Raw genomic sequence first — 25,753 nt, 5'->3', positions numbered from 1 at the left:
GGATGTCAGTGGAAAGGAAACTGCTGATTGAGTCTGTGCAGACCTGTATAAATTCTCTGCTCCTTCATGGCTTGAGGTTTGTTTAGGGCCTCAGGAAAAAGGCCAAACTATTAAAAAATGCCAAGTTGGCTCTGAAAGTTGCATATCTGAAAAACATAAAACCCCAGAGGATGTGGGGTCTGTGGAGGATACTACTGTTACATAACTAAATTACAGGTAAGTATGGTACCTTACCACAAAGTGTTTGTCTTTAATAGAAATCCACAGTAATTTCAAGCACATCATAAATCAGAATTCCATTGAGTATAGAAAATAGCTGGTTTCCAGTTCAATCACAGATGGATCCAGTATGGCTGTATCACAAGCACTACTATCATAAAAAGTGGAGGAACCTCTCTCATTTGATCATGAGACCCTCTGTCATTTTGATTAATGCATTGATGCCACAATCATAGTGGTATGGTTTTGTATATGAGGTCAGCAGCTCTACCATTAAATCGCAGAGCCAGCTAAGTGTATAAATAGCACTATTTTTATGAAGAGTCCCAAATCATCTTGTGTTTGTCTGCATTGGCATTTAGTAGTGTTCTAAATCCTAAATAGATCCCAGAGCTGTTATGTTAAGCATTTCACAGAATTCCACAACCATCGTAAAGTTGGTGATATATTTTTTAAGAGAGATAAACTGACTTTTGGGGTAACATTTTTGTGAATTCTAGAAAACAATGTGATCCCTAGTCTCTTTTGGTGAAAACAATATAGCCACCAGAGAGTGAAAAACCTCACAGTCCCAGGGGTTTACCCCCTTTAGCTGCTCTATGGTTACTGCACGCTGATGCACTGGAGTCAAATTTGTAATTATTCCTCTCCAGCCAGCATTAAGACTATAGAGCCTGGATCTTTATTGCAAAGCATACTGTAATTAATACTATGTAGATCTGCACAGATACTGAGCTGATAAATTATTTCTTATTGAATCATGGTAAGTCTTAAGATTAGAGAAGTCATGCATACACAGGTAGTGAAAAACAGAAATGCTTTAGCTGCTGAGTTTTGTTGAAAGAAGCCTTGCTTGCAGTGAAGGATTTCTTTGTATTTGTTAATGTATTGTGACTCTCTTCCTTTACTTTGATTAAATCTGATAGATTTTTGTTAAAATGCTAATTATTCTTAATCATGTTGATGGATCCATTTGCAACAGATTGATAAATTATATGTGGTTTTGCTTTAAACTGTCCACAGTGGACACCCCCTCATAAACACCTCTTCTCTCAAGTGTTTCTAAACCAGCTCAGGCTTTATCTAATCACATCTTCAGAAAACATCTTCATCTTGAATTGGAAAGTCAGCATGTGTCGGCTGATATGGATCAAAATGAGCATAATAAAATGCCTTGACAGATCTAATTAATTTTTTTTTTTACTGCACAGCAGATGTCCTACAAGTAAGCCAGTTTTGCCAACTAAGGTATTGTATATTAGAAACTTCTGAAATTGCATTGAGAAGTGGATAAAAACTCTGTCATTTAAAGAATATACATTTTAATGCTGACATGAGCAGCTCAACTAGACTAATGGTCTTCTATAATAATGCCCTAGTCCAATGGGAGTGGTAACTGAAGGCTATTCCCAGGAGTGCTCATTGCAGTAACACCAACTTGAAGCAGTAGGCTGAGAAGACTGCATGCACTAGGACACTTATTATGGAAAAGAGAAAGGTGTATAGATAACTCAGAAGAAATCTTTTCTTTTAAAGTGGAGATCCTGGGAACAACCAAATGCCAAAATTGCTCTGCATTCTAAATTCATTTATCAAGAGCTACATGGCACTGACTTGGTATTTCCCTTGCCTCTTCCATCACCTCTGGCTTCTCTGAATCTGAATATTTTTTTTTTCCCATCTCAGCTGCTGAAGTGATCAGCAGCTTCAGTTCCCTATGTCAATATAGAAAAAGCAAAACAAAACAAACAAACAAAACTCACCAAAAGCAAAATTAAAAATATTAATCTCTTGGTAGTTTTCCTATAATGTGATTGAGGATCCTGTGCCATAATTCCTGCACAAATTATATCTCCAAACCAGAAAAGAGCTTTTGAATGGCCTTACCACATGTAATGCCAGCTTCTGAAATGGATAAATTCTTGCTGTGCAGGTGGGAGCACCACAAGATGCTTAGAAAAATACCAGGTTTCTCTTGTTAGGCAGTGGTTGCCTCATTATTGGAGGACCAGAGGTCATGGCCTAGGTGATAATAATTTTCCCAACTGAATGGATCAAGTAATTTGGGTTAGTTTGGACAGTCCATTGCATGCTGTTTGCAAATTATGATCTGTACTCCAGTGATGGCTGGTGCATTTGATACTCTGGAGTACCAGAAGCTGGTTTTTTTGTTTGCTTTGGTGTATAGGGCTTCTACATTACATTATATATGTCTCCTGTGAAGTGATTTGAGTAGATATGAATCCCCCCTTAGAAGAGATTACAGGGGATTAAAGAAGTTAGTAACAGGGCAAAATAATTGGTAGTTCTTTCTTAATGTGTTTCCCACTGTGCAGCTAATTCTTCCATCAATGAGACAATAAAATAGCAAAGATTACATATGTGCTGAATGATGGACATACTTGACCAAGCTGGGAGGGATGTAATTTATACAGCAGCACAAGTGCTGAGAGATGCTGACTGCCCAGGTGACAGGCTGCAGTGGCAAAACGATTCTTTTTTCCCTCTGGATGGCTCCCTAGAGCTCAGTGACAAATGATTGCACTGAGTTACATAGTTGGAGAAAATCTACTAATCAAGCTAAAATCATAGGTCACTTGAAAACTTTGTCTGTGTGGATGTTCCTGCAGCAGCTGTGTGTGTCCTAGTCTCTGTAGTGGCTTGGGAGTGCCCCTTCTCCTTGCTCTGTTTGCATCAGGGGTGGAGCAGCACAACAGGGTCCCTGGATTGCTGCATCTTTGGTGCATTGTAGCTCTCTTGCAAAGGGACAGCATATAACACCCACAGACTGACTGAAGCTGGTGGCCCAGGGGGATTGTGCCATTTGTAAATGAAAAGTAATGCCTGGTAGATTTAACCCCTGATAAGCAGAGCTGGCAAGCTGGTCACAACAGATGAGGAGAAGGCTGAGGTACTCAACCTCCTTTTTTTGCCTCATTCTTCACTGTCAGTCTCTTTTCCCACACTAGTCTCAACTCTATGGACCATAATACATATGATCAGATATAATACTGATCAGAGGGCTGGAGTACTTCTCCTGTGAAGACTAAAATAGTTGGGGGTGGTCAGAAGAGAAGGCTCCAGGGACACCTCATTGTGGTCTCTCAGAACTTAAAGGGGATTTACAAGATAGATGGTTACAAACTTTTCAGCCCAGCCTCCTGCAACAGGACAAGGGCTAATGGCTTTAAACTAAACTAAGTTAGTTAGACTAGATATAAGGAAGAAGTTGTTTACTGTGAGAGTTTTGAGGCATTGGCAAAAGTTGCCCAGAGAAGTTAGGACTACCCCATCCCTGGAAATGTTCAAGGCCAGGCTGGATGGGGCCTTGATCAACCTGGTCTAGCTAAAGATGTCCCTGCTCATTTAAGGGGGTATGTATATATACTTTAAAGCATAGACTTTAAAGGTCCTTTTCAACTCAAATTACTCTGTGGTTCTATAAAGTTGTTTCATTTAGTAGACTTGGGCACACTTAGCTGTTTTGAAATGACACTTAGATATGGATGGATTAGTTTAGTTTCAGGTCCCTGTTCTGGCTTTTGTTTTAACAGACAGCGTTGGTTTCTTGGTTTTTATCAAACATTGGCTTTTTATTTTTAGCAGTCTTGTTGTTTTACTTAGTTAGCTACCTTCTGGCTGCAGGAACATCTAATGACTCTGGTCATACAGGACCTTGGGCTGAAGTGCTCTGAGCATTACAAATAATATTAACAGGAAAAACATGTTGAATCCTTTATTCTATCCCTGCAGATAAATATTTCGAAATCTCTTGTTTGTTAGTAAAACTAGCCCAGTGTATACACTTACGGGAAGGAGCTTGGCCATTTTTTTGCACATTATATCCTTTTTCCTTGGTCATGAAAAATGAATGTTTTACTAGTAAAGATTCAGGGGAATCTTTCTTTTAGTAGGGGAAAAAAATATGGTCTTTGGACTACTTAGAGGTTAGTTGAGAAGGCAAATGTGAAAAGCTCAGATAAATACTAAGTCTGCTGTAAGCCATGCTTTGAAAAGGTCTTGTTGATGTGGTGGTAGTCAGTACCATAAGGACTCTGTGGTAGATATAGTCTGAAATGAAGTATTTTGCTGCTTTTCTTTTTTCATGGAAATACAGGAAAGCATTCTGCATCAAATGATGTTTTTATGGAGATCATAAATAGGCTTCTCTGATTATCAGAGAGAGCAAAAGGTCCAAGATTTACTTCTAGATTTCACCTCCACAGCAAGAAGGTACCAGATCTTCACAGAGCAACCAAGAAAGCTAAACCTGTCTCACCTGTAATTTTGCCATAAAAACTGTGTTCCAGACCGTGATTAGCAGTGGGAAAAGGAAAAAGTTCCCTCCAGAAAGAAGTTTGCAGCAGACAGTTGTCGGATAACCAGATGCAGTGGGCAGTTGGTTCAGGAACTCTAAGAGTAGGGTTGCAGGTGTGACTGAGGTTATTGAGTTTTTGCAGGGGAAGGAATCACTGAACAATAGCCTTGTATCTTTGTGAAGTTTACAGCATTTTGTTGCAACCACATACAAACATACTACCCAAAAGAACTGAACTGAACTGCTGAAGTTCCTCATGTGGCATACAGCTAAGGTCACCTTTTGGAAAGGGAAGGGCTTAAAAAGACAGGCAGATATGTTTTGGGTCAGGCTGCACCATGATGCCAGCAAATCGCAAAGTGTTGCAGCATCAGGAAACTCAGAATGCAAGGGAGGTGACACCAAAGGCTTCAAGTTAAAAACTGCAGGGAGGTGACGTGAATGTTGAAGACAGAGGGAAAGTTAGAAGAGTCCCATGGGAAGATGTGGTAAACCTTGGGGAGTTCTGACTCCCTGGGCAGAAAGAATAGGCTGGAGTAAAAATTAATATGAAGGACTAAAGTACCCAGATATGTGAAGAAAGAACTGGCACTGAAAATGTTTTGTCTGCCAAAACTGGAATTGTCCTTCTTCAGTTGTGTGAAGACAGTAAATTATGAACTGTATTTTGTTAAAGGTGTTCTGGCTACCTGTGTGAAAGTAGGTGGACAGATGCTGTAATTCTGCTCAGTGAGGGGACTGGAGAGAGACCACGTGGGACTGGTCAAGGCTACTCTAGTTTACCACATATCTTAAATTTATTGCTCCTTTCTATGAGAAAATGTACAAAGGAAGCAAACAACAAGCAAGACAAGCTAGATTGACTACTAACTGCAGATTGATTGTGAAATTTATTGGTTGTTTCCTCAATAGTGCCAAATCATCACCTGATGTAGAAACAGTCAGTGGTTTGAAGAAAGTTATAATTAAAACCAGGGTGGAATTGAGTCTTTATAGAGGTTCAGTGCATAAGTAGTCTTTTTCCCCTTGGACAATGGCAGTACAAAGGAATGATCCTACTGCCAAGGCAACATATTTTACAGTACATAACCACATGAAAAAGAGTGAGGAGGTGATGTTGTTTTCAGCACCATAGCTTGCAAAGCTGAAAATAAAGATCTGCTGATGCTGAAATTCCCAAACATTTTGTATCTTGAACCATTTTTTAAGATGGCTCTTGTTTCCTGGATGCTTTGTCTCACACTGCCAATTGATTCCTTGTCTCCCTAGAAAAAAGAACAAGTTTAGAATAGATATCATAGAAAGCACATGAAAAGTGAGAACTTGATTTAGAAAAAGCACATGCTCATCTTAAATATTTGATAAAGTATATCATGGATATAGATTAAAATTAAATTAATGAAGAAAACTATGTGTATTGTAGTTCTTGCCTCTAACAAGGGGTCTTACTTCTCTGGATTATGTAGCAGTTCTGTCCTTATTGTCACAACTCTTGGTTTTAAAGTGTGAACATTTTTGGTCAGGAATTATAATTTTCATTCTACTATTTAATTCACTGCAAATGCTATGTAAGACACTGAATAGAGATAACCTCTGGCCAGCAGAGTTTGCTTTCAGGAAGATGAATTGAGGAAGAAAGTGCAAAGTAGGAAGGTAGTAAGTAGGAAGGGGTGGAGCTACTTGGGGAACTGGTTTTCAATTACTTTCAACTGAAGTCGAATTCTACTCTATCCAATGTACTGAGGAAATTTCTCATATAATACCTGTTATCTTGTGAGTGTCTGAAACATTATTACTAGCAGCTCCTCCAAAAATTTTTTCTTCTGGCTAGCTTCCTGGTACATCAATCTGTCTTAAAGAAATCACCTGTTCTTTAATCTCAGATGCAGACTCCCTAATAGTGCAGGGAGCTCGTCCCAGTTTTACAAACATCTTGTACATCAAATGTTGAACTTAAAGCACAGATGAGCCCTGAAAAGTAGCATTTTAAAATATCTCCTCTCATTCTGCTGATCTGCTGCTTCAGGTGGACAGGGTTATGTCTGACTTCAGAGCTATAAATTAGCTTCTGTCTCCTGGTAACCACATGGGTCTAATCAAAGAGTATGGAGATTTTTCACAAGCAGCTGATTGCTGTTGGATTTTGGTGGGAATCTGGGTGTGAATGTCTCTGATGCTCTTTAAAATCTTCCCCCACCTGGGTACAGAAGAGGAAGAAATTATCACAGTGTGCCTCTTAAGTTCCTGAGGAGACATGGGTTCAGCTAAGATCTAACTTAGATCTAAGTTCAGCTTAGATCTAAGAAGCCCTGGATGACATTTACAAAAAACTTTTCCACGTCAACCTAGCTCAGATGATATGGAAAATGACTTAACCAGTAATGTCTTACAAAGGGCCACAGCCCTCAACCCAGAACTGTGCTTCAAATACCCCAGAGAAGGTGTCCTTTTACTGTGCCTGTTACCTCAGTCTGACTGTGAGAGCTGGGGGGAAAGTGAAGCAAACCCAGAGGTGGTAGTGAACATAAAATTTTCCTGCTTTGTTTCCTTCACATAGACACAAGTAGCTTTTCCTGGCCCTCGGGGAAGTGTCTGTAAAATTGTGTAGGACCTGGCCCTTTGACTCTGCAAAAGAGAATCCAGAGGGTTGTCAATTTTCCTGTGTGAGGGGTTTCCTGGTGTAAACTCCTTGCAGTGTACTTTTGCTGAAGTGTGCAACCCCGAGCTTGCGGCTACATAAAAGCCCACCAATTTGTGTGTTCCAAGATCAGCTGGATGTAGCTGAAGTTTCAGAGGTGAGGCATGACCTTCCTGGCGACCTCCCGCACCCTAAGTTTCACTTAATAAATTAACACATTAAGGTAGGTTTGAGGCAATCCTTTAAGGTCAGTTGAACTTTCACTGGAAAATACGAGTGCTGGCAAGTATATGCAGTATGTAATGCAAAATGTTTAGGGTGTGGGGAAGAAGTGTAAAGGAGCCATACCACAGTGATGAGCTTGGCTAGAAAAGAGACATGAAACAAGTTCTTTAGTGAAAACACCCTCAGAGACGGGCAAAGAATTTAGAGGGGTTGGTAGAATGATTTTGTTACCCCCAAGGGGAAAAACAGCAGATCAAAGCCCAAATGCACTTGCGAATGCTTGCTTTGAAATGTATCTATAAATTATAGCATGTACTGCTGGCATCTATTGCAGGCTTTGGTATTTACTTGAGTATATAATGTGAGATTCATAGTGCCCACAGTTCTTGTGTTCATGTGTAAGAGTGTGTTGGTGTAAAAATGTATTGGTGTGTAAAGCATGTTGGCAAAGGCAACGTTTTAGGTTCCCAAGTTTCCTAATTGTGTTTTTTGCCTCTCCCCTGTTTTTCCATGGTCTTTGTGCCTCATCCCTGTGATCGTGAGTCCCAGCCACCAGTTCACTAGCTAGCAGGGGATTCCTTCAGGGGTTGCTGGTATGTTTTAAAGCTCTTCCTGACTCCTTGCCACCTCTTAGTGTTGTTAAGGTGCCTGTGGTGACTGTTATCTTCTTGGTCAGGGCAGAAGGGGATGTTGCTCCCAGGCGAATTCACATCTGTTACCTCTCAGTCAGCAAAGTAGCTGCTTAGGCATGTCACCCTTTGCTTTTAACTCCCGCATCAGTCTCTCTGTTTTGTTGCTCATCTGGAGGCACAAGAGACCCGACTTCTTGGCACGGCAGAGCGGTACCAACAGGCTGTCCTAGGCTTTGTGCTCCAGGCTTTCTTGTGAGTCTACAGTTTTAAGCATTGCATTATAGACACCTCATTTGCCTTGCTGCCCAACAGAGATTATGTCAGGGTTTTGGCACAATTGGATTAAGTACCAGGCTTGGATAACTTCCATTGGCATTTCAGGAGATTTGCTATAAGGCAAACCTGTGACATTCATACCTTCCTAAGCTTGCACAACCAGGGCGAGAGCTGCAGTTGAGGTCTTGACCTCAGTTACTTAAGCCCCTTTCTCCCAGGAGCGTTCATCACTTTAATCACAGAGTCCTAAATAATCAGTGGGTAGCCTGTAATTAGGGGGTTGTGTCTTGGTCTCCTGCTGCCTGCTCCCGGTGTGCTGAGCACTGCGTATTTTGATTTCCCATTCCCCCAAAGGATGTTTGATCTCAGATTTACACTTTAGAAAATTAAGGAGGGTATGGCACCTCAGTCCCCTGGCAATCTTCCTGCTTTCAGTGGTAGGTGCTTTGCTTTGCCTGAGTATCACAGTGCTGCAGCGATTGACACACTTGATTTAAGAGTTTGATTTATAGACCGATACTAGGGCTGAAAGTCAGCAGTTCCAAGGCTGCATAAATCAGCTTGTCTCTGGGATTAATACTTCCTTATTTATAATTTCGACAGGAGATGGAATTCTTTCCCAATTCTTTACATTTCTTTCAGATGTAATCGACCACCCTGTCCTTTGGTTTAAAGCTATGTGACTTTGCCACAAATAGAGGGAGGGGAAAGTAAGCTGAGTCCAGGAATTGCTGTGCTATAAAAGCTCCATATTGTGTGCTCTTGGACTTTGCTTTCTCCCAGCTTCCTTCAAGCCCACACAAGAGATGGACTTGAGGTTTTTTTGGCTTTCTTCCCCTCCCCCCTCCCTCCATACATACGCTGACCTTTTAGAAAAATAAATAAAAGATAAAGAAGGACCTGGAATGTTGCAGAATGTGTGTACATTTTGCTCTCTGTTGTTTTCTGCTGGGATTAGTTGTTTACAATGGGGGAGAGAGGGAGGGCAGAGGAAGGGAGGTCTGTGGCCTTAACTGAAATTAGTGGCATTTCAGAGTGATCTTGTTAGGTGGTCTGCAGTTTAAAGACCTAAATCCTTGTAATCCCCCCATGCCTCCTTGGCCACTACTCCTTTTGCTCTTGTTCTCTCACTTTCAAAAAAACTCACCCCAAAGTCAGGCTCTGTCTCTCAGATGCAGGCACGTAGCGGACACACAGACACAGACACAGGCACACACTCTCATATGCTCCCATTTGCACGTTGTACCTGTAGAACAAATTAATGCTTTAGCTACATCTGTTCCCACTACAGGACTGGGCTTGTAAAATGCTCTCTCTAGAACGCAGACGCACACTGAATATTTTTATTTATTTTCTGAAAAACACCCAGCTGCCAGACTTTCAGTTTGTGATTACACTTAAAACAAATTCAAATTGAAATTTCAGCCGTAAATCAAATGCCCCAAATTAGTTCCTCTTGTGGGTTTGAACATGCTCTTTGGATTTTAAGGTCAGGAGATATCTGTTTTCACCGTGCTGAAAAGTTTAAAAATATACTACATTTTCAGGGGAAAAAATAAATATGGTTTGCATTATAAAGCAGTACATCAATGTGTGCATATGCACACACACACTAGAGCTGATGAAGCTGGATGCTGTCAGAGCACCTTTGAGGGCTAATAGCACCTGATTGTTATGGAAGGCAGGAACTATGGTGGCATTTTAGCCAAGGAGACTACAGCAGTGCCATCAGATCTGATATTTACCCTGTAAGAGAATAAAAGTTTATTCCTCACTCTTCAACTTGAAAAAAATAGTAAAAATTAAATAAACACAAAAAATACTTCTCTTGGCAGGCTTTACAACTTTTTTTTTTTTTTTAAGAAAAAAGGCATTTACAAGTGGTTTCAAAATGGCTGTGTTACATCTGTCAGCGGGTGAAGGGAACACCCACAAATTGTGTTTTTATCTCTTGAAGTTTTGTTCCACTTGAGCAATAAAAGCCGGATTTGCTGCTGGTTTGTGTGATTGGGGTAATCTGAGCGTTGTATGGCTTTAAAACTTCTGCAGTTGGTTGGGTTTATAAGTTTTAAGAAACTCCTGGGGTGGTGGAGTTCTTGGGTTTTGTTTTACCCTGGCACCAGGGAAGGGTTGATTTGCAAGCACCTGGCACAGACAAGTTCATCTTGGTTCCCTGGCCTGTCCCTCCCAAAAAATGGTTTGGCAGGAACCCCCATTATCTTTGATGTTAATGTCATCAGCAGTTTCTTGGTTACAATGCTATTCTTTCTCGGGGAGTTGAAAGCCTGTGCTCAAGTAGGCTCTGAACACACATGCAGTATTCTCCAGCCTGAACTCCAGACCGACAGCTTAAATCCCCTCTCTTTTGGGGAATATCCTCCTGCATGAGGGTAATGCTGAGAGGTGCAGTGCACTCACAGCTGCTCTCATGCTCAGGAGAAATGATAGATGGTGGGAACCTGAAAGTTTGCAGGGGAAGGCTTTCATCTGACTGGCTCAAAGCAATGAAGGAGGAGGTATGCTGGAACGCATGTTTTGGATAGGAGCCATTTCAGTGGGAAATGAGCAACTTCTCCCATTCCTTTTGCTAGTCCTGTTGAAAGCTAAGTCAGGATGGCAGCAGTGGGCAGTCCCGCTTCCACTGATCCCTTCCTTAGCCTGGCATAAATGCCAAATTGCTCTTGTTCTCAGCAGCTGCTGTTGCACAGGACGATGGCCTGAGTCACTGTGCAGGCACACAAGGCTATTGGAAAGGAAGCAGATCATGACAGTGTGAGAGCAAAGACAGGCAGGGGTCTGCTGTGTATCTTTGCCGCTTTTTATCTTATTAACATGTTAGTAAAAACCTTGCCAAAGCAACCTGAGCTGGTTGCTTGAAGAATAATTGCTCATATTGCCTCCTTATAGGTCAGCAGAGGGGGAGTTTAAGTGAGTTAAAAGAATAATTGTTCAGAGGGGACAGTCTGTTCACGGGGGGTTTTAACTGTGAACCACTGCAACTGAGGTCCAGTTTTATTGCTTTTACTCCTGCAGAATTAATGGTGGTTTTGTGGGGCAGATGGTTTTTTGCTGTGACTCACACAAGCAACAGAATTGTAATATATTTAACGATAAATTCTTTGTTCTAGATAATAATGTTGTGTAAGCAGGAAAATACTATGAATTAATTTTGGGATCAGCAGTCTGGAATGAGGATCAATGTTTCACACTTCTGAGGACCTTGCCTGACCAGCACTCCGTTCAATACAGAATTGAGGCTCTGGGCTTTGACCCGATACCAAAACCCCTCTGTTAGTCCAGACTCCAGGCTAACAGTTCTGTCCACAAGCCAGCTTGATGGTACACTGCAGCTGTGCTTCACTAGTGCAGAGAGGAGTGATGGTGCCCATAATCAAGGTGGGGAATGGCTGCAGGTCATTAAACTGTGCAACTCACTGTGCAGAAGGTCTCTGAAGCCAAAAATGTCTGGTTTTGACAGAGATCAGTTGTTGGACAACTGATTGTTGGTGAACAATAATGTTCACAGTTATTAGAATTAATACTGACAGAAATACCGGGAAGCAGATATGAGATGCTATGGTTCACAGTAGGATTGATATTGGGTTATCTAGGGGGAACAGATTACCTGCATCTCTCCAGGATTATAGATCTTGCTTATACCCTCTTCCCAATCAGCTGGTTTCAATGGGTGTTAGTATTTTTAGATACATCTCAGCTGCGTTTTCTGTCCTTCAATGACTCCTTTCTACCTTGGCACATGTGAAAATAAGGAAAGAAACATTTGATTCACAGCTATTTTCTTCTCTGTAGCTTTGAAAGAAATTACATTTAATGCTATTTAACATGACTCATCATGCTGAGGGAACAGCATTTCAGGACACATCACAGATACTAGTAAAGACTGACAAATTCCAGCTTACTGGAAGAAGGGGCTCAGAGCAATGCAGTAACTCAGAACCTCTCAGCAGAGAAGATACAAACCCAGCAGTTGGATTCTGAGCTCCTTTCCTCTCTGGACAGTGGGACTGGCAGATTTGAAAGCTGATTATTACAGATTCAAATACATTTTGGAATAAGGTGGCTTTTGGTAAATTCCATCCTGTGTAGCATTTCAGACTTAGTAGTGTCAAAGGCAACATGAGCGTGAAGATACCCAAGGCAGGTAGTGTAGGTCTAGTGTGAGTTTCATTGGTTTAGTACTGCAGAATAATCATGTTTGGGTGCTTGAATGTAACATGAACAAAGCCAACCAGCTGAGCTATTGATCTGCCCCTTCTCTCCACCTTTTCTTAGTGCCTGACAAGCTGGAATGTATAAAACTGCTCAGAAAAATTTGCAGAGAAAGAAGGGGCTGCAGCTCCTGTTTTTAGCTGGGGATCTGAGCAGAGAAGCCACCCCCACAGTTACCCAGACTGTCTGTGGAAAATACAAGACTTGATCCAGGTCCCAAATCTTTTATTCTGTTGAGGAAATGTAGAGGAAAGCTGTTCTAACAGGAGATAAAACTACAAATTCTTTTTTGCAAACCCCATCTGACACCTGACATTTAAGTTTTTTCAGCAACTGGGTGTGAGGATCAAGAGAACAGAGTTTTTGAGAAAAGAGCTGAACTGAACCTACTTACAGGATCATGTCACAGAGTCATTAGATATTCCAGCAGATACCTTTGTTTTGTGCCTGTTATTTAAATTATTTTCTTGCTTTGCATGTGTTTTTGTTGTAGGTGCTGTCTTCAGGGCAGTGTTATTTGTCATAATGCTGTGATTGAGAAGGGTGCAGACATCAAGGACTGTTTGATTGGAAGTGATCAGAGGCTGGAAACCAAAGGTAAGTACAAAAGCTGTATTTACTGTGCATTTGTAATAATTTTCAGAACTTTGTCCTTGAGATTTTACTCCTGCTTCTTCATGAAGTGCTAGTAAACTGTGGCAGTTCTACAGTGGGGTGTCCTATAATATCAGGATTTGTTTTTCATGGAAAGTACAGCTTCTTGGCATAAGTTCAGGGGCTTGCTCCTCTGAAGTTGGCAGCAGAGTTCTGTTGTTCTTATAAAGAACAAGCTTGGGTGCTGAGACAGTCTTTTCCCAGAGACCACAATTAGATCAGCCTGAGGTTGTCCTCAGCAGAAGGAGCCATTATTTTGACTAGTAATCTTTGTCAGTGATAGGGGCAGAGCAGGCAAATTATTGATCACACAAACATTCTTCTCTGTACATGGTCCCAACCCACAGTGCCAGTATGCTCCCATTCACTTTGCTCCAAGCAAAAGCTCAAGGTGGAGCATCATTTTAGGAGCTGCTGTGCTCAATATGAAATGCAAGGGCAGCCACGTTCAGATTTGCTTTACTGCCATGAAGTACTATTTTGGGGCTTCAGAAAGGATACAGCTACGTGGCTCTCATTTATACAGGGTTCAGCCAATCCAGTGGGAGTGCGCGTGGTGAGGGCTTGGTGGTAACCGCATGAGTGGAACTGTTGATTTCCTGCCCTAAGAGATAATGGGCAGGAAATGGCTGTTTCAGTGACTGCATCCCAAGCAGAGGCTTTTTAATGAATATTTATGGTTGGGGTTTGGCAGATCCCTGCTCCAGTGTGTGGACTGAGGACAAAAGTGAGTTCCTTTGCAGGCTCCATGTGAAGTTATTTAGTTAGATCAGGATTTATTTGCTTCCTTTGTCTTTGTGGGTGGATTCCCAAATCTAAGTGTCTTGATACGGAGCAGGGTTGAACATAATGTAGTATAGCGTAACCTATTGTCAGCTTTGCATATGACAAATTTTCCTTAAATTGAAACTAAAAATAAAAAGGACTCATGAAAACAAAGTATTGATAGTAGCAAAACCCTGATGCTGTAGGTAACACAGCGAGATCACTGTGGTCTTGGTCTCTGTGTGACTATGTCTACTCATAGCTTTGCCCATCACACCAGTCTGAATCAATGTCCTTTATGGTGTTCACTGCCCCCTGTCATAGAATCATTTAGGTTGAAAACGTCCTTTCATATCATCAAGTCCAACCATAAACCTGGCACTGCCAAGTCTACCATTAAACCATGTCCCTAAGTGCTGCATCTACACACGTACATGAATTACCAGGAGAGATGAACTGGGTCACTTTTGGTTGTTAACCTGCAGTGTGAACTATGAGGACACAGTGTAAATTTAGCTGATATTTTAGGAAATAGGAATATATTTGATTTCTTTAGTAGATGATACCAAACAGAAATATCACCCTTTGACCTTGATCACAGCTGCTTCGGAAGTATCTTCCAGGGTGCAGATCCTAGTCTGCATTGTAGTATGAAAACTGGTCTTTCTTCTTGATTGTCCTTGTCATCCTTGTCTCAGTATTTTTCAGGGTCTGTATATGTAACAGAGTAACAGAGCTGTATCATGGATCATTTGTCTATTCTTGAGATTACACTGCTCCCCTCCCCAAAGTTTAAACCCACTTCTTGGGTTAACCAGAGGCTGGGGGCTCTCTAGTTAAACTGTTTAGAAATGTATAATTGACATTAGCAGAGACATATTCAAGTAGATTATAAATACACCATTATGCTGAACAAGAAAAAATAGTAAAGCCGCAGTTCATTTTTCTGCCTCAGTTTCCTAACCAGTCTAGAATTTCTCTGGGCTGGGGGTCAGGTTTACCTTGGTGGTCTGGGATCTGTCTGTGAAGTTCATGACTTATTTCCTGCACCATGGAGTCTTTCCAGCCCAGCATGTCTCTTCTGACCTTGACTGGTCCTGTAGTAAACTGGGTCTTCTCTTTTTTGCTGTGAAAGCATGTCATGACTTCCTTTCCCCTGCCCAAGACTTCCTGTGTCTTGTGCCAAGCTTTTGGTGTGGCCCTGTAAATCTGTTTCTATATTGCCCCTTCATCAAGACTTTGGCTGTGTTTTTCTGTTTGGTAACTTTTCCTTCTTCAAACCTGAGCTTCCATGGCTGGGTTATGAAAAAACCTAATTCACTTGGGTAGGAGCCACCTTTTCTTGCAAGCTGATCACCCTTCAGCAGACATAAGCAGTAGCTGCTGGCTGCTGACCCTAGTCTGGGAGTTACACATTCCAGTTTCTGGGAGTAGAAACCTCCTCAGCAAAACTCCATACACCTTCCCAGAAATATGAAAAAAAAAATAAAAATATAGCCATCCCTTATTCCAGAACATCAGCCAGGATTCATCAAAGGTAGAAATATCCCTGAATCATACTACACAGCCCCAAGCAGATCCCACAGTTCACTTTGCTGCAGAACTGGCTCTGTGCTCCCTGCTCTACCATATGAGTCCTGGCCACACTGCCCAGGCAACTTGGGGTACAAGAGTTCTTTGAGCCAGTGGTGCACTGACCTCCTTTCTTAAAATGAATTCCAGTTCTATGCAAGGAGGATGGCAGGAGAACAGCTACCACAAATGATAGGCAAACGTAACTTAAACCAGCTCTCATCCTTCTCCTTCTGCAGAATAATATGGGTATATTTAGGGTGGTCCAAATGGTACAGCTGGGAGTAATGGGATTGAATTAAACACAATTTAGGTTGGCTATCTGGAGCATTTTCCTAACGATGTGGTCTGGTAGGCTGTGGGATAATCTCCCTGGGGACATGGTGGGAGACCTCATCACTTAATAATGGGCTTGGCAAATCTCTGAACACCTAAATAGAGGGAATACTCCAACACTGGTTACAGGGGTAGATCACAAGCAACCTGGTATTTTCAAACTAATTAAGAAAATTGGAAACACAGGAGTGCAGTTAACTGTCAGCAGTGTCATCCAATGCATTGACTTCAGCCCTGTTGGACCTGTCACAGAACTGGCCAGAGACAGTATTTTTAAATGTCTCTATTGAAGTCAAGGTATGGTACTTTTTTAACTTCTGGATTTCCAAGCCATGCCTCCTGAGAGCCCTACTATTCTCCTACTGCTTTTATTACCATGCCTTGGAAGCTTCCACTTTCCTTCCTCTTTGATACTTAAAGGAATTTGCTAGCAGAAGCTTAGCAGATGGGCTTTGTGAAAGCTACCTCACCAGGTAGCAGTTTGAAAAACAAGTTGGTACCTAAGAAAAAGGCAGTAATTTTTAGAGGAATAGGAAATGGCAGACAACATTCTGAAAGAACATCATTGCACAGAGCATTCAATCACTGTTTTGAAGACAAGTCGTTAAGATTACACTGCCATCTTTTTGATAAACCTGCTTTTAAAGAGGAGCTCAAAAGCAGCATGTGCTCAATGAAGTAGGACTAGAGAGAGGGAGTGCTGGTGATGGACCAGTCAAGGAGTCAGATGAGCCTGGAGTCACTATAAGTACAGCTCCCAAAGGAGTCTCTCGGCCAGATTTGGCCGGGAGGACGTTGAACATCTGGTAGCGGTTAGCCAGGAACAAGCGTATATGGTAAAGCAGCCTAACTGTTCTTCAAGGTAAAGTGGCCTAACCTTTCTTCAAAGCAACACCAAGAACAGAGACAGTAAACACTCACACAAAGTATAAAGCTAGCAAAACTGGTATAAAATTCACCACCTTATCCCTTGCTTTCTTCTCTGTTGTCACTGGGGCAAGGATGTTTTGTTTGCATATTTATTTCCAGCATCAGACATGGGGCTCCAACTAGATCTATGTCCTACCTGATCCTGACTCCTGCTTCACAGCTGTCCACTGACTGGCTCTGTCCTAGCACCAGGCTCATCCCAGTCCTAGCCTTCTCTTTGGTTTTTCTCCTAGTCTTTCTCCCATATAGACTTTTGTTTTTCTCTCTTACTCAGTTATTCCCAGACACCCACCTGACACTTCCTCTGGTCTGACCATAGCTGCTATTTCCAGTCCCCTTGCCTAACAGTCCCATGCTCCTTTTTTCATCTGGCACTCATTCTCTGACTGCTTTCAGTTGGATTGCATCCCTTTCTCTTATGCCTGAGCAGGCTCATAATGGGCACCTAAGGGGAGTGGTTCTGTGCAGAGTGCTCCACTGGTCCATACAGCTTGGAGGAAGCCCTGCCTGCCTGCTGCACTTCCATGGTCAGGAGTGCTCACTGTTGTCTCTGGAGCTTTTAGCTGCCCTCCTGAGAACATGTGCAAACTTCAGATTCTTTTCAAAGGCTTACCACATAGCCAAAACTGTGTGGTTTCTCACAAGAAGAGAAAAAGGCACATATCCAGTAAGGACTGGCTCCCGTTTCCAATCATTTTCCAAGTCCTGTTCCAAGCTTGGAGTCCCAGGACTTCTCAATGAAACAGAATAAGATTGTTTTACTTTAATGAGGGCCAAAGAGCACATTTTTCTCTAATGTCATCCTCTGAAGGCAGGTACATTTTTATGAAATCTTCACATGTGAATGGGTCCCTGCTTGTGAGGAGGCTTCACATAAACCAAGGTTTAACAGGATAGGGACAGAAATGAACTGAGAGGCTTTCTGATGCTCTCACTGCATTCAAGTAAGGGCGAGCATCTGCTCTTGCAAGGTACTGCGTACCTCCTGTTGCAGTCTTCAGGAACTGAAAACACTTAGCACGACACAGGGTTGGGATCAGAAAGCATGCTGCTGTGCAGATGGGAGTTATGAAAGCTCATGAAGAACAGACACAGACTAAACAGTGCACACATGTATATTGTGCACAGGGGTGCAAAATGAGCTGGAGGTGATGTAGGAATGGTGTGAATTTATAGCAAAACTGAGAGATTGGTAAGATTTCTCACTAAAGCAGTTTAACTACTGAATGTCCATGACAAAGATATTGTTGGCAGTTAAAACAGGCATCTCTTAAATAGTTGACATTTTTGTTTCAGTGACTATGCTGTGACTATACTGCTAACTAATCCTAATAAGCCTCCTTTCCAAGATGTATAAAAATGGTTTATGAGTTCTGGCCTTAGCAGTGGCGTAAAACTTCCCTAGAATATCCATCCAGCGATGCTTTGTCCTCCCTTCTGCTGCTGGGGACTGTCACACTTGTGCATACTGTCATTCCTAGCCAGGGAAGTTGAGGCTTCCTGAGTTAGCCAGTTAAATGTACTGCCACATTCGCAGCATGCTGATATTGAAGTCTACCCATAAGGCAGCAGTTCATAACCTTGTGGAAATATTTTTACATACTCCATGCAGAGAAAATAACCACTTCTGCTCTACTAGAGCCCAGCCACATTAAAGAGCCAGGAAGAACACCCCAACGTATGCTGAGAAAGGAAAAGGGCTTTTGTCCAGTGCTGCAGGCAAATATGGCACCTCTGCCATCATATCAGGAAGTTAAGATGTGGACAGTCAAACTGCTGTTTTGAGATCTCTGCTTGTATTTGCTGTGAGAGGGGGGATAGCCCATGGGAGCACACTGATGGATATAATCCAGTCCCTTCTCACCCACTTTGCTAGGACTCAGTCCCAGTAGGAAGACTTCCTCCCCAAGGAGCTTGCTATCTTAGGTGCATCCATAGCTCTGGGTCTTCTTTTCTCTTTACTAACTTTTCTTCTAAGACAGTGACTGATCACTTTCCCATACATCTCCCTCCTGTTCTTTCACTCCCCCAGTCTATCTGTTCCAAGCCACAGTAAAGTCATCTCTCATTGGGCACTGAATCACTGTTACTTTACACTGTGAAGACACATCTATTCCCCAAAAGGGTTTGAGAGCAAAGGGATTCATTCTGGCTGAGCTATGAAAAAATCCTCAGCTGAACCATGAGGCCACCAGCACGGACAACTGGTGGTTGTTGGATGTAAGGCAGAAGTAAGATCTCTACTGCCTGCCTGTTCTGTGGGCTGGAGGCTCCAGCTATGGTCCAGAAGTGATCTGCCTGAACCTACCACCAACCCCTGGGGTGAGCTACACATCCCACCCTGGGAGCAGCTGGAACACTCATGGAGATCATCACTGCTGGGGACCCATGGGCTCAACTGATGCCTGCACAGTGGGGCTGACCTGGCACTTAGGAGAAATTGTGAGACACACCTGGCCTTTGGGGCCACAGTGTGGTCACCCTGGTCTCCAGTGATCATGTAAGTAAAGCTTGGCTGAGGAGAGAACAGGCCTTGACTGGAAAGTCCCACTGCTCTGTAAACACAAACAAATCAGCCCCCATCACCTGCTTCCCTTCTTTATCTGTACATGTAATTTAAAACACCCTCCAGCCTCCCAAAGTCAAGCTTCAGCTGCTTCCCATCCCCTTAAGCCCCTTTAGTTCCTCTCCCCCCCCCAACCTGGCTGCTTTTCCAGAGCCAACCATCACTGCAGAGACAAGTTGCTCTTCTCTCCCACTCTCTGATCCTTTCTGTCCTGGGTGAATGTGGTGGGAACCACCCACAGCGTGTTTTCGTGCATGCGTTTCTGCAGCCACCCCTCCCCCCGCCTAGTTTTTTAAGTTAAACTATCTCTTGCTTTAAAGAGAGCAAATACACAGCAGTGGCTTTCATCACTGCTGTATAATAGAGCAGTAATTCTGTGCCAGGGACTGTTTTCTATTTTATTTTAAAGGGTTTATAAAACAGTGTATGTAATTGAGTGAGTAAACTGAACGTTTTCTGGAGCCCCTGAGGGCTGAAACTTCGTGGTGGTCCTGGGCCTAGGCCCTAACCCTTTTTTTCCTCTCTTTTTTTTTTCCTCCCTTTCCCCTCCTTCCCCTCCTCCTTTACAACCCAGCGTTGCCACCAGCAGCAGCAGCAGCAATCTGTCTGGGGCTAATTGAGCAAACAACAAGGAGATGCTTTCACATGGCTTTTAAAGGAATGCTCCGGCATCCCCTTTCTGTGAGCGGCTTGGCAGGAACCTGCCAGGAAGGCTGGGGAGCGCTGGGTCCCCGGCCCCCAGCCTGCTGGTGGGGTTTGTGCTGGGCTGCGCAGTCATTTCCGCCCCTCTGTTTATTTGCATTACAATTTGTTTTTAGCCAAGCACCAAAAGCTGCTCTGCTCTCTAGCTCGCCTTGTGCGTATGTTTTTAAGGGGCTAGTGTACAGTATATGTAAACAAATGTCTTCCCAAGCAGGAATGCATATATAACGAGTGACAGGTTTTTGATTTACACTCCGTAAAGTCTCCGTGGACACTCAGTTCAAGCACCCAGGCTGACTTCAGGCTGGGCTGCGTCAGCAAGTTGAAGCAAAGTGCTAATCAGGAGGTTGAATGTGTTGATCAGCTCTGGATTTGCTTAGCACCAGATGCTCCCAATCTGAGAAGATCTAGTTGAACATGATTTAAGGTTGAAGAGTCCAACTCTTAAGGCTTTCTCAAAGTCCTTTCTCTAATCCGTCTTCTTTCTCTGTGGGCTGAATGCATCTGTAACCCTGCCAGTGTCAGATAAAAGGCAGCCTGGTAAGAAATCCCTAATGGGGAGCTGGGGAAGGAGAAAGGGAGCTGAACAGCAAAGCATGTGAGGTACTTCTCCCTCCTCCCCCAGAGTTTCAGGCAGAGTTTCTGCGGGAACTGAGCTTGCTGGTACCAGCCAGAGCCACTGGCAACTGGCAGCCACGTCTGATAATGAAACGCTATCCATAGCTCAGCTCTCTGGCACACACACTGGAGTCTGAATTCCCTTCGCTCCACAAGAAGGGCTTTGGGAATGGAAGAGGGAAGCAGGGTGAATCCTTATCTGCCTATCACATCCCCTTGGGGCACGGAATGGGGCTTTGTTTCTAGCAAAACCAATCCCTTTATCGCTTAAAAACCTTCTCGAAGATTTTAGACAGGCATATTCATGTGTTTTCTTTAAGCCTTTATGAGAAGAAATCAGTTTGGTGATTTTGTCTGAGTCTGAGGTAGCAGTGACATACCGTGTGTGCCCACTTTGGGGAATCTGGGCCACAGGGATCAAGGAGGAGATGAAACAGGCACAGGGATGAGAGATGCAGGAATGCAGGCTCCAATTTCCCATGTGGCTTTGGCTGCCTGAACTCTCTAACTCACTGCTGCCTTGGTTTCCCCATCTGTAAAACAGGAATGCTCTTACTCACCCATTCTCAAAAAACATTTTTAACTCATCAGGTGTAAAATATAAGACACCATAAGGCTGCTACAAGCATGTCAGTGCAAAATACAAATAGCTGCTATCACCTCTGCAGCAAGGTATGTGACAGGACTCATCCCAACTCTGCACATTTAGGATCATGGAGGATGCTGTCTGAAATGAAGCAAGAAGTTCCTTATTAAAATGTATTCCTACAGATAACCTATATATAGAACCATAAATTGACATGGCTCTCTATAAGCCTAGATGAAGGCATGTTTAATCTGCAGAGGTATAATGTAATTACTCTCACTGGATGGTAGCCAGGGTCTTATTCACATCATAGAAATCAACATGATAGGTAGTCTGCTTGGAGGAGGTTCAGGAATGGAGTCACAGGAGTTGCTACAGGGCCTGTTGAGATATATTGGGAAAGTTGTTTGGGGGTGAGGAATGTTACAGCAAGAAATGCTGCAGGTTGGATTTGAGGTACCTTGGCAAGGCTGTGTGGGGTCTGGGACAGGAGGAGAGAGGCGCTGAAGGCTGGACTTGGGGCTATTGGCAAGAGCTCTGCTGGAGAAGTTGTGTGGTGCTACCTACATCATGCTTGCACCTGGCACTTGTACAGTCAGCCCCTCATTTTCCTGAGCATTGCATCCACCTCTGCTCATCCTGCCCAAAGTGCTGGAGACTGAGCTCCAGGATGTTACTGTGAGGTTCCAGGACTAATTATCGGTTGATGATTAGTACCCTGAGCAAAGAGCTAAATGTCACAGTCTGATGCTGCAGGTGAGAAGCAACCCCTTGGTCTCCTTATTGTAGCCTTCCCGAAGAAGAGTCACTGAAAGGAAGTGGTATGACTTGCATATTCTGTCCCTCAGGCTGAGAAGATTGCATATAATCCATATTACTGTGGGATTGAGGTTGTAGTGAGAAATTACCTTGCCACAGTGCAAAACTCCTTGAAGTTCATACAACAGAATTTTATCAAACTGTTACTGGAGCAATGGTTTGCATGGTACAAGGGTTGTGACTTGAATTTTAAACCAAGAGAAGCACCATGTTGGGGATTGCCAGGAATTTCTTCCTTTAGCTAAAGGTGGCATATTTGTTGTTTTGCAGCAGTCTTGCAAGATCCACTCCCCTACAGGGAGGAGTTTTAAGTGGGTAAATAAAACACAATTCATCATCTCCATCATCCTTGGCTATCTACCCGCACTGCTGTATAAGGTGTGGGAGACACCACAGCCTCCACTGGTGTATCCCAGCTCCTCACAGGCCTTAACACTTTATCCCAGGCTCCAGAGCCAATTGTTATTCCTAATTCCAGGAGGTAAGATGAAGAGCCTAGGGGCATGGGACACACCACCTGAGCTCCCCCTGAATAGGTGTCCAGCTCCTGGAGAGCAGTTTAGATTCACCACCTCCTCCACAGTACCCTGAGGACACCCACTTTGAGCACACCAGCTTTGTGTCATGCTCTGAGACAGAATGCTTGGGTTTTTTAGGCACTGGGCTTTCAGTTGCGTGTTTTTATTATTTTGGCTTTAGATCCTTTATTTGCAGTCCTTCCCTGACAAGCTGCTTTTGCATTTTAAAGGCAAGGCTCTTTCAGTACAGTGCATTAACAGTGCTGGGGCAGGGACTGGCACATTAATGTGTCCACTGGGGCTGTGCAAAGCTCCTGGGAACAGGCAAAGGAGTGACCTTGCAGAAATTGCCCCTCCAACAAATTTACTCCACAGGAGGGTCAGGTTTAAATTTAAAAAAAGAAAAAAAAAAAAAGAAGAAAAAAAAAAGAAGAAAAAATAAAAGAAAACAAAACAAAACACAAAAAACCCCTCTTGTTTTTAAGCTGTCAGGACTGAGTTGAGATTGTTGAGAGGATCTCACGCTGCCTGAGTGAAGGACCCCTGGTGCTCCAAGCAGTTTGGGGCAGACAGTGCTCATTAGGGCCAGGGTGGATTACTGATCTTTAATTTTATGTCTGATCTCCATGTTGGATGCTGATGGTTCCTTGCCTTGACCTAGGTGTACACCTGTCAGTAGCAGCTGTGACTTCCGTAGGGCCTCTCTTGTTTATTAGTGACACATACATGTGAAAACTCTCATTAGAGAAATCTCGTGATGTTTAGTCAGTTGTTTAGGCTTTCACCATGTGTGTGGGATACTGTCGGAGAGACGCTGGAGTCCAGCAAATCTCTGAGTTCCCCAGAATCTGCTTTTCTCATTTGTTTTAAAGTTGCAGGTTTGAAAAACGCAAGGTCTGAATCTCTTCTGCAAAACTCAATTGCTCTTCTTTTTCTCCCTCTCTCTTTTCAGCCAAACATGTTAATGAAGTCATTGTGGGCACCGAACAGCTGATGGAGATATAACCCAAGTAGCTTTTAAAGATGATTTTATGGAAGCCAGCAGCAGAACCAGATGTTCAAGCATCGTAAGATCATCCGTACAGATCAGTACTGGCATGGTTTACCCTGTCATTGCTCCTTTCCTGTTCAGCTTTATATTTATGTCTTAATAAAGAAGTATTTGCAGAGCGGAGTGTCCGTCAGCCCCTCCCCCCTCATTGGGATGCGCGCGGGTTTGTGCCGGGTTATATCGGTTCCTGCGCGCCCGGCCAACGCACTGTACTTTTCCAGCAGAAAGGAGAGCGGGGACCACACAGACTGTGCCCACTCCAAAGAATGACTTAGCCGCCCTCCCTGCGGTGTAAACCACGTCCCTGCAGTCCTGCACCACCGTCCCTGAGCCTGGGAGAAACTGCTCGGGATGCTGCTTGTGCATCTCATCAACACAGCAGGCGGACAGCGAGAACAGCGGCGGTGCCGGCTGCGCTTTGCAGCCCGGCAGCTTCGTCAGCCTCCTCCTCCTTACTGTGTCTCATGATGCTGCCCCACAGCACAGAAATGTTTAATCTGTGCCTCTTCTCCTCTCTAATGCAGTCAAAGAGTTTGGCACCCATTTCCATCAGGGCTGATTTTGGTTTGATACTTTGAAATCCTACCCAAGAGCAAGTATGTGAGGGCTGGTGGAGCATGAAGGGGACATGAGGTGTAAACAGTGGGTACTCCCTGCCTTATTTTGGTGGTTCTTCCTGTCAGTCCACTGTTCCTAATGCCAGACAAGAGGTCTCTCCCCACACTTGGATGATCCGTGGATGACTGTACCTGTGTTTCTGAGATGAGTTGTTCGTGCTAATGTGAAATGCACAGCCTTGTGGTCAGGGCCTGTGCCAGGATTGTAAAGCACCTGGATTGGATTGAAACACAAGCTGTTCTTTAATGTTTATAAATTGGACACAAGTTCCTACCTAAAAGCTGTTTATTAGAATGTAGTAGGATTGAACGGGGCATTTATCTGCCCCTGGCAGTTTGACATCCAGAGGTGCTTACAGCAACTGGCAGGGATGGTATTTCATTAACTGAAGTGATAAATGTGTGCTTCATGGGCATCCGTGACCCCTGAGGAGAGTTACCATTTCCTAGTTAATTTGACAGGAGAGAGATTATAATCCAGACATTCCCTGAGTTTCGTAAACAAAATCCTTCCTCTAAAGGACCAGATTGGAATGGAAACTATGGGTAAGGATGAGCTTCAAGGCCTGTGACAAGCTGCAGAGAAGAAATGCACTGCAGTTCAGCTCCAGCTTTGTGCTGGAGGTTTTGTCTCACGTATGTGCGCAAACATGTTCCAAAGATACAGAGCCTTTTTCATCCAAGGATCTCAGAGGCTTTACAAAGGTTAATTAAAGAGAGTTCTTGTCTCTGTGTGCGGCAAGGGAGAGAGGCTCCATTTTGGGTGTGTAGAAACAGAAGCAGAGTGGAGTGTAATTACCTGGCTTTGCATTTTACCAGAAGGCTGGCAAAGCCATGAGAGGTTTGTAGGGACTTTTACTCACAGTCCTTTTGCTGAAACACAAAGCCTTCTCCCCCTGGTTTTTAGGATACATCTTAACTTCTTAAAAGTCTGCATTGCCTTGTTTAGCAGCCACAGCTTTACCTTCTTGTGCCTTAATTATATGTTAAAGTCTCAGTCCTTTTGTTTGGCTAATTTAAGAAGAGGGTGGGGGGCTCTTTACTGTGTCGGTTAGAATTTAGCATTAATTTAGTGTTCTCTGACACTTGAAAATCTGGCTGGGATTTGAGGCATTTTCTTTTCCTTTTCGCCTTTTACGACCTGCAGGTGTTTGGTGTGAGATAAAAGTAGATCCCAAAGTGAGATTTCACAGCACAAATTATCAAAGTGAAGATTCACTCTTGATGTAGTCTACGTGTGTGGCAGTAATTATGAAAAATAGTTTGGGATAATAGGGCCTTCAGGAATCCCAAGGCAGGCACTGGGAGGTTAACCCTTCCTCATCTAACCTGGTCTCCATGCTGCTGTCATCACCAGGTGAGCATGTGATGGGTTGGGTCAGGCAACTTCACAAACCTAGTGATGTTACAGTCATTGAGAAAACTGGGGAGGTGACTGAGGGCATGGAGTTCTGTTGCCAGGTAGTTTTGGACATGACTGT

At 43.3% G+C, this 25,753-nt stretch overlaps 1 protein-coding gene and 1 long non-coding RNA gene across 7 annotated transcripts in view; one reads left to right on the top strand and one right to left on the bottom strand.

Moving 5' to 3' along the window:
• Positions 1–23,773, top strand: part of EIF2B3 (eukaryotic translation initiation factor 2B subunit gamma) — a 99,466-nt gene extending 75,693 nt beyond the window's left edge. For all 5 annotated transcript variants that reach the window (XM_086902185.1, XM_023932519.2, XM_086902184.1 and 2 more), the window contains 2 exons: positions 13,032–13,135; positions 23,557–23,773. In XM_086902185.1, the coding sequence (XP_086758311.1) occupies positions 13,032–13,135; positions 23,557–23,609 (157 nt within the window). In that variant the 3' untranslated portion in view covers positions 23,610–23,773. The remainder of the gene's footprint in view (positions 1–13,031; positions 13,136–23,556) is intronic.
• On the bottom strand, positions 5,409–25,715 carry LOC111933124 (uncharacterized). Of its 2 annotated transcripts, XR_015290463.1 has the most exons (7): positions 25,602–25,701; positions 24,405–24,486; positions 21,342–21,408; positions 21,062–21,214; positions 11,934–12,053; positions 9,456–9,554; positions 5,409–5,802 (listed from the first exon to the last, which is right to left on the bottom strand). It is a non-coding gene; the product is annotated as an uncharacterized LOC111933124 (long non-coding RNA). The 2 variants fall into 2 exon arrangements; XR_002866524.2 differs by lacking the exons at positions 5,409–5,802; positions 9,456–9,554; positions 21,342–21,408 and adding an exon at positions 14,548–14,668 and having other exon boundaries at positions 25,602–25,715.
• Positions 25,716–25,753: the final 38 nt, after the last annotated feature.

Source organism: Cyanistes caeruleus, chromosome 9, assembly GCF_971803275.1.
Source record: "Cyanistes caeruleus chromosome 9, bCyaCae1.hap1.1, whole genome shotgun sequence".
NCBI classification, from domain to species: domain Eukaryota; kingdom Metazoa; phylum Chordata; class Aves; order Passeriformes; family Paridae; genus Cyanistes; species Cyanistes caeruleus.
The sequence above is the reverse complement of the archived record's forward strand: the minus strand, read 5'-3'. Positions and strand labels throughout refer to the sequence as shown.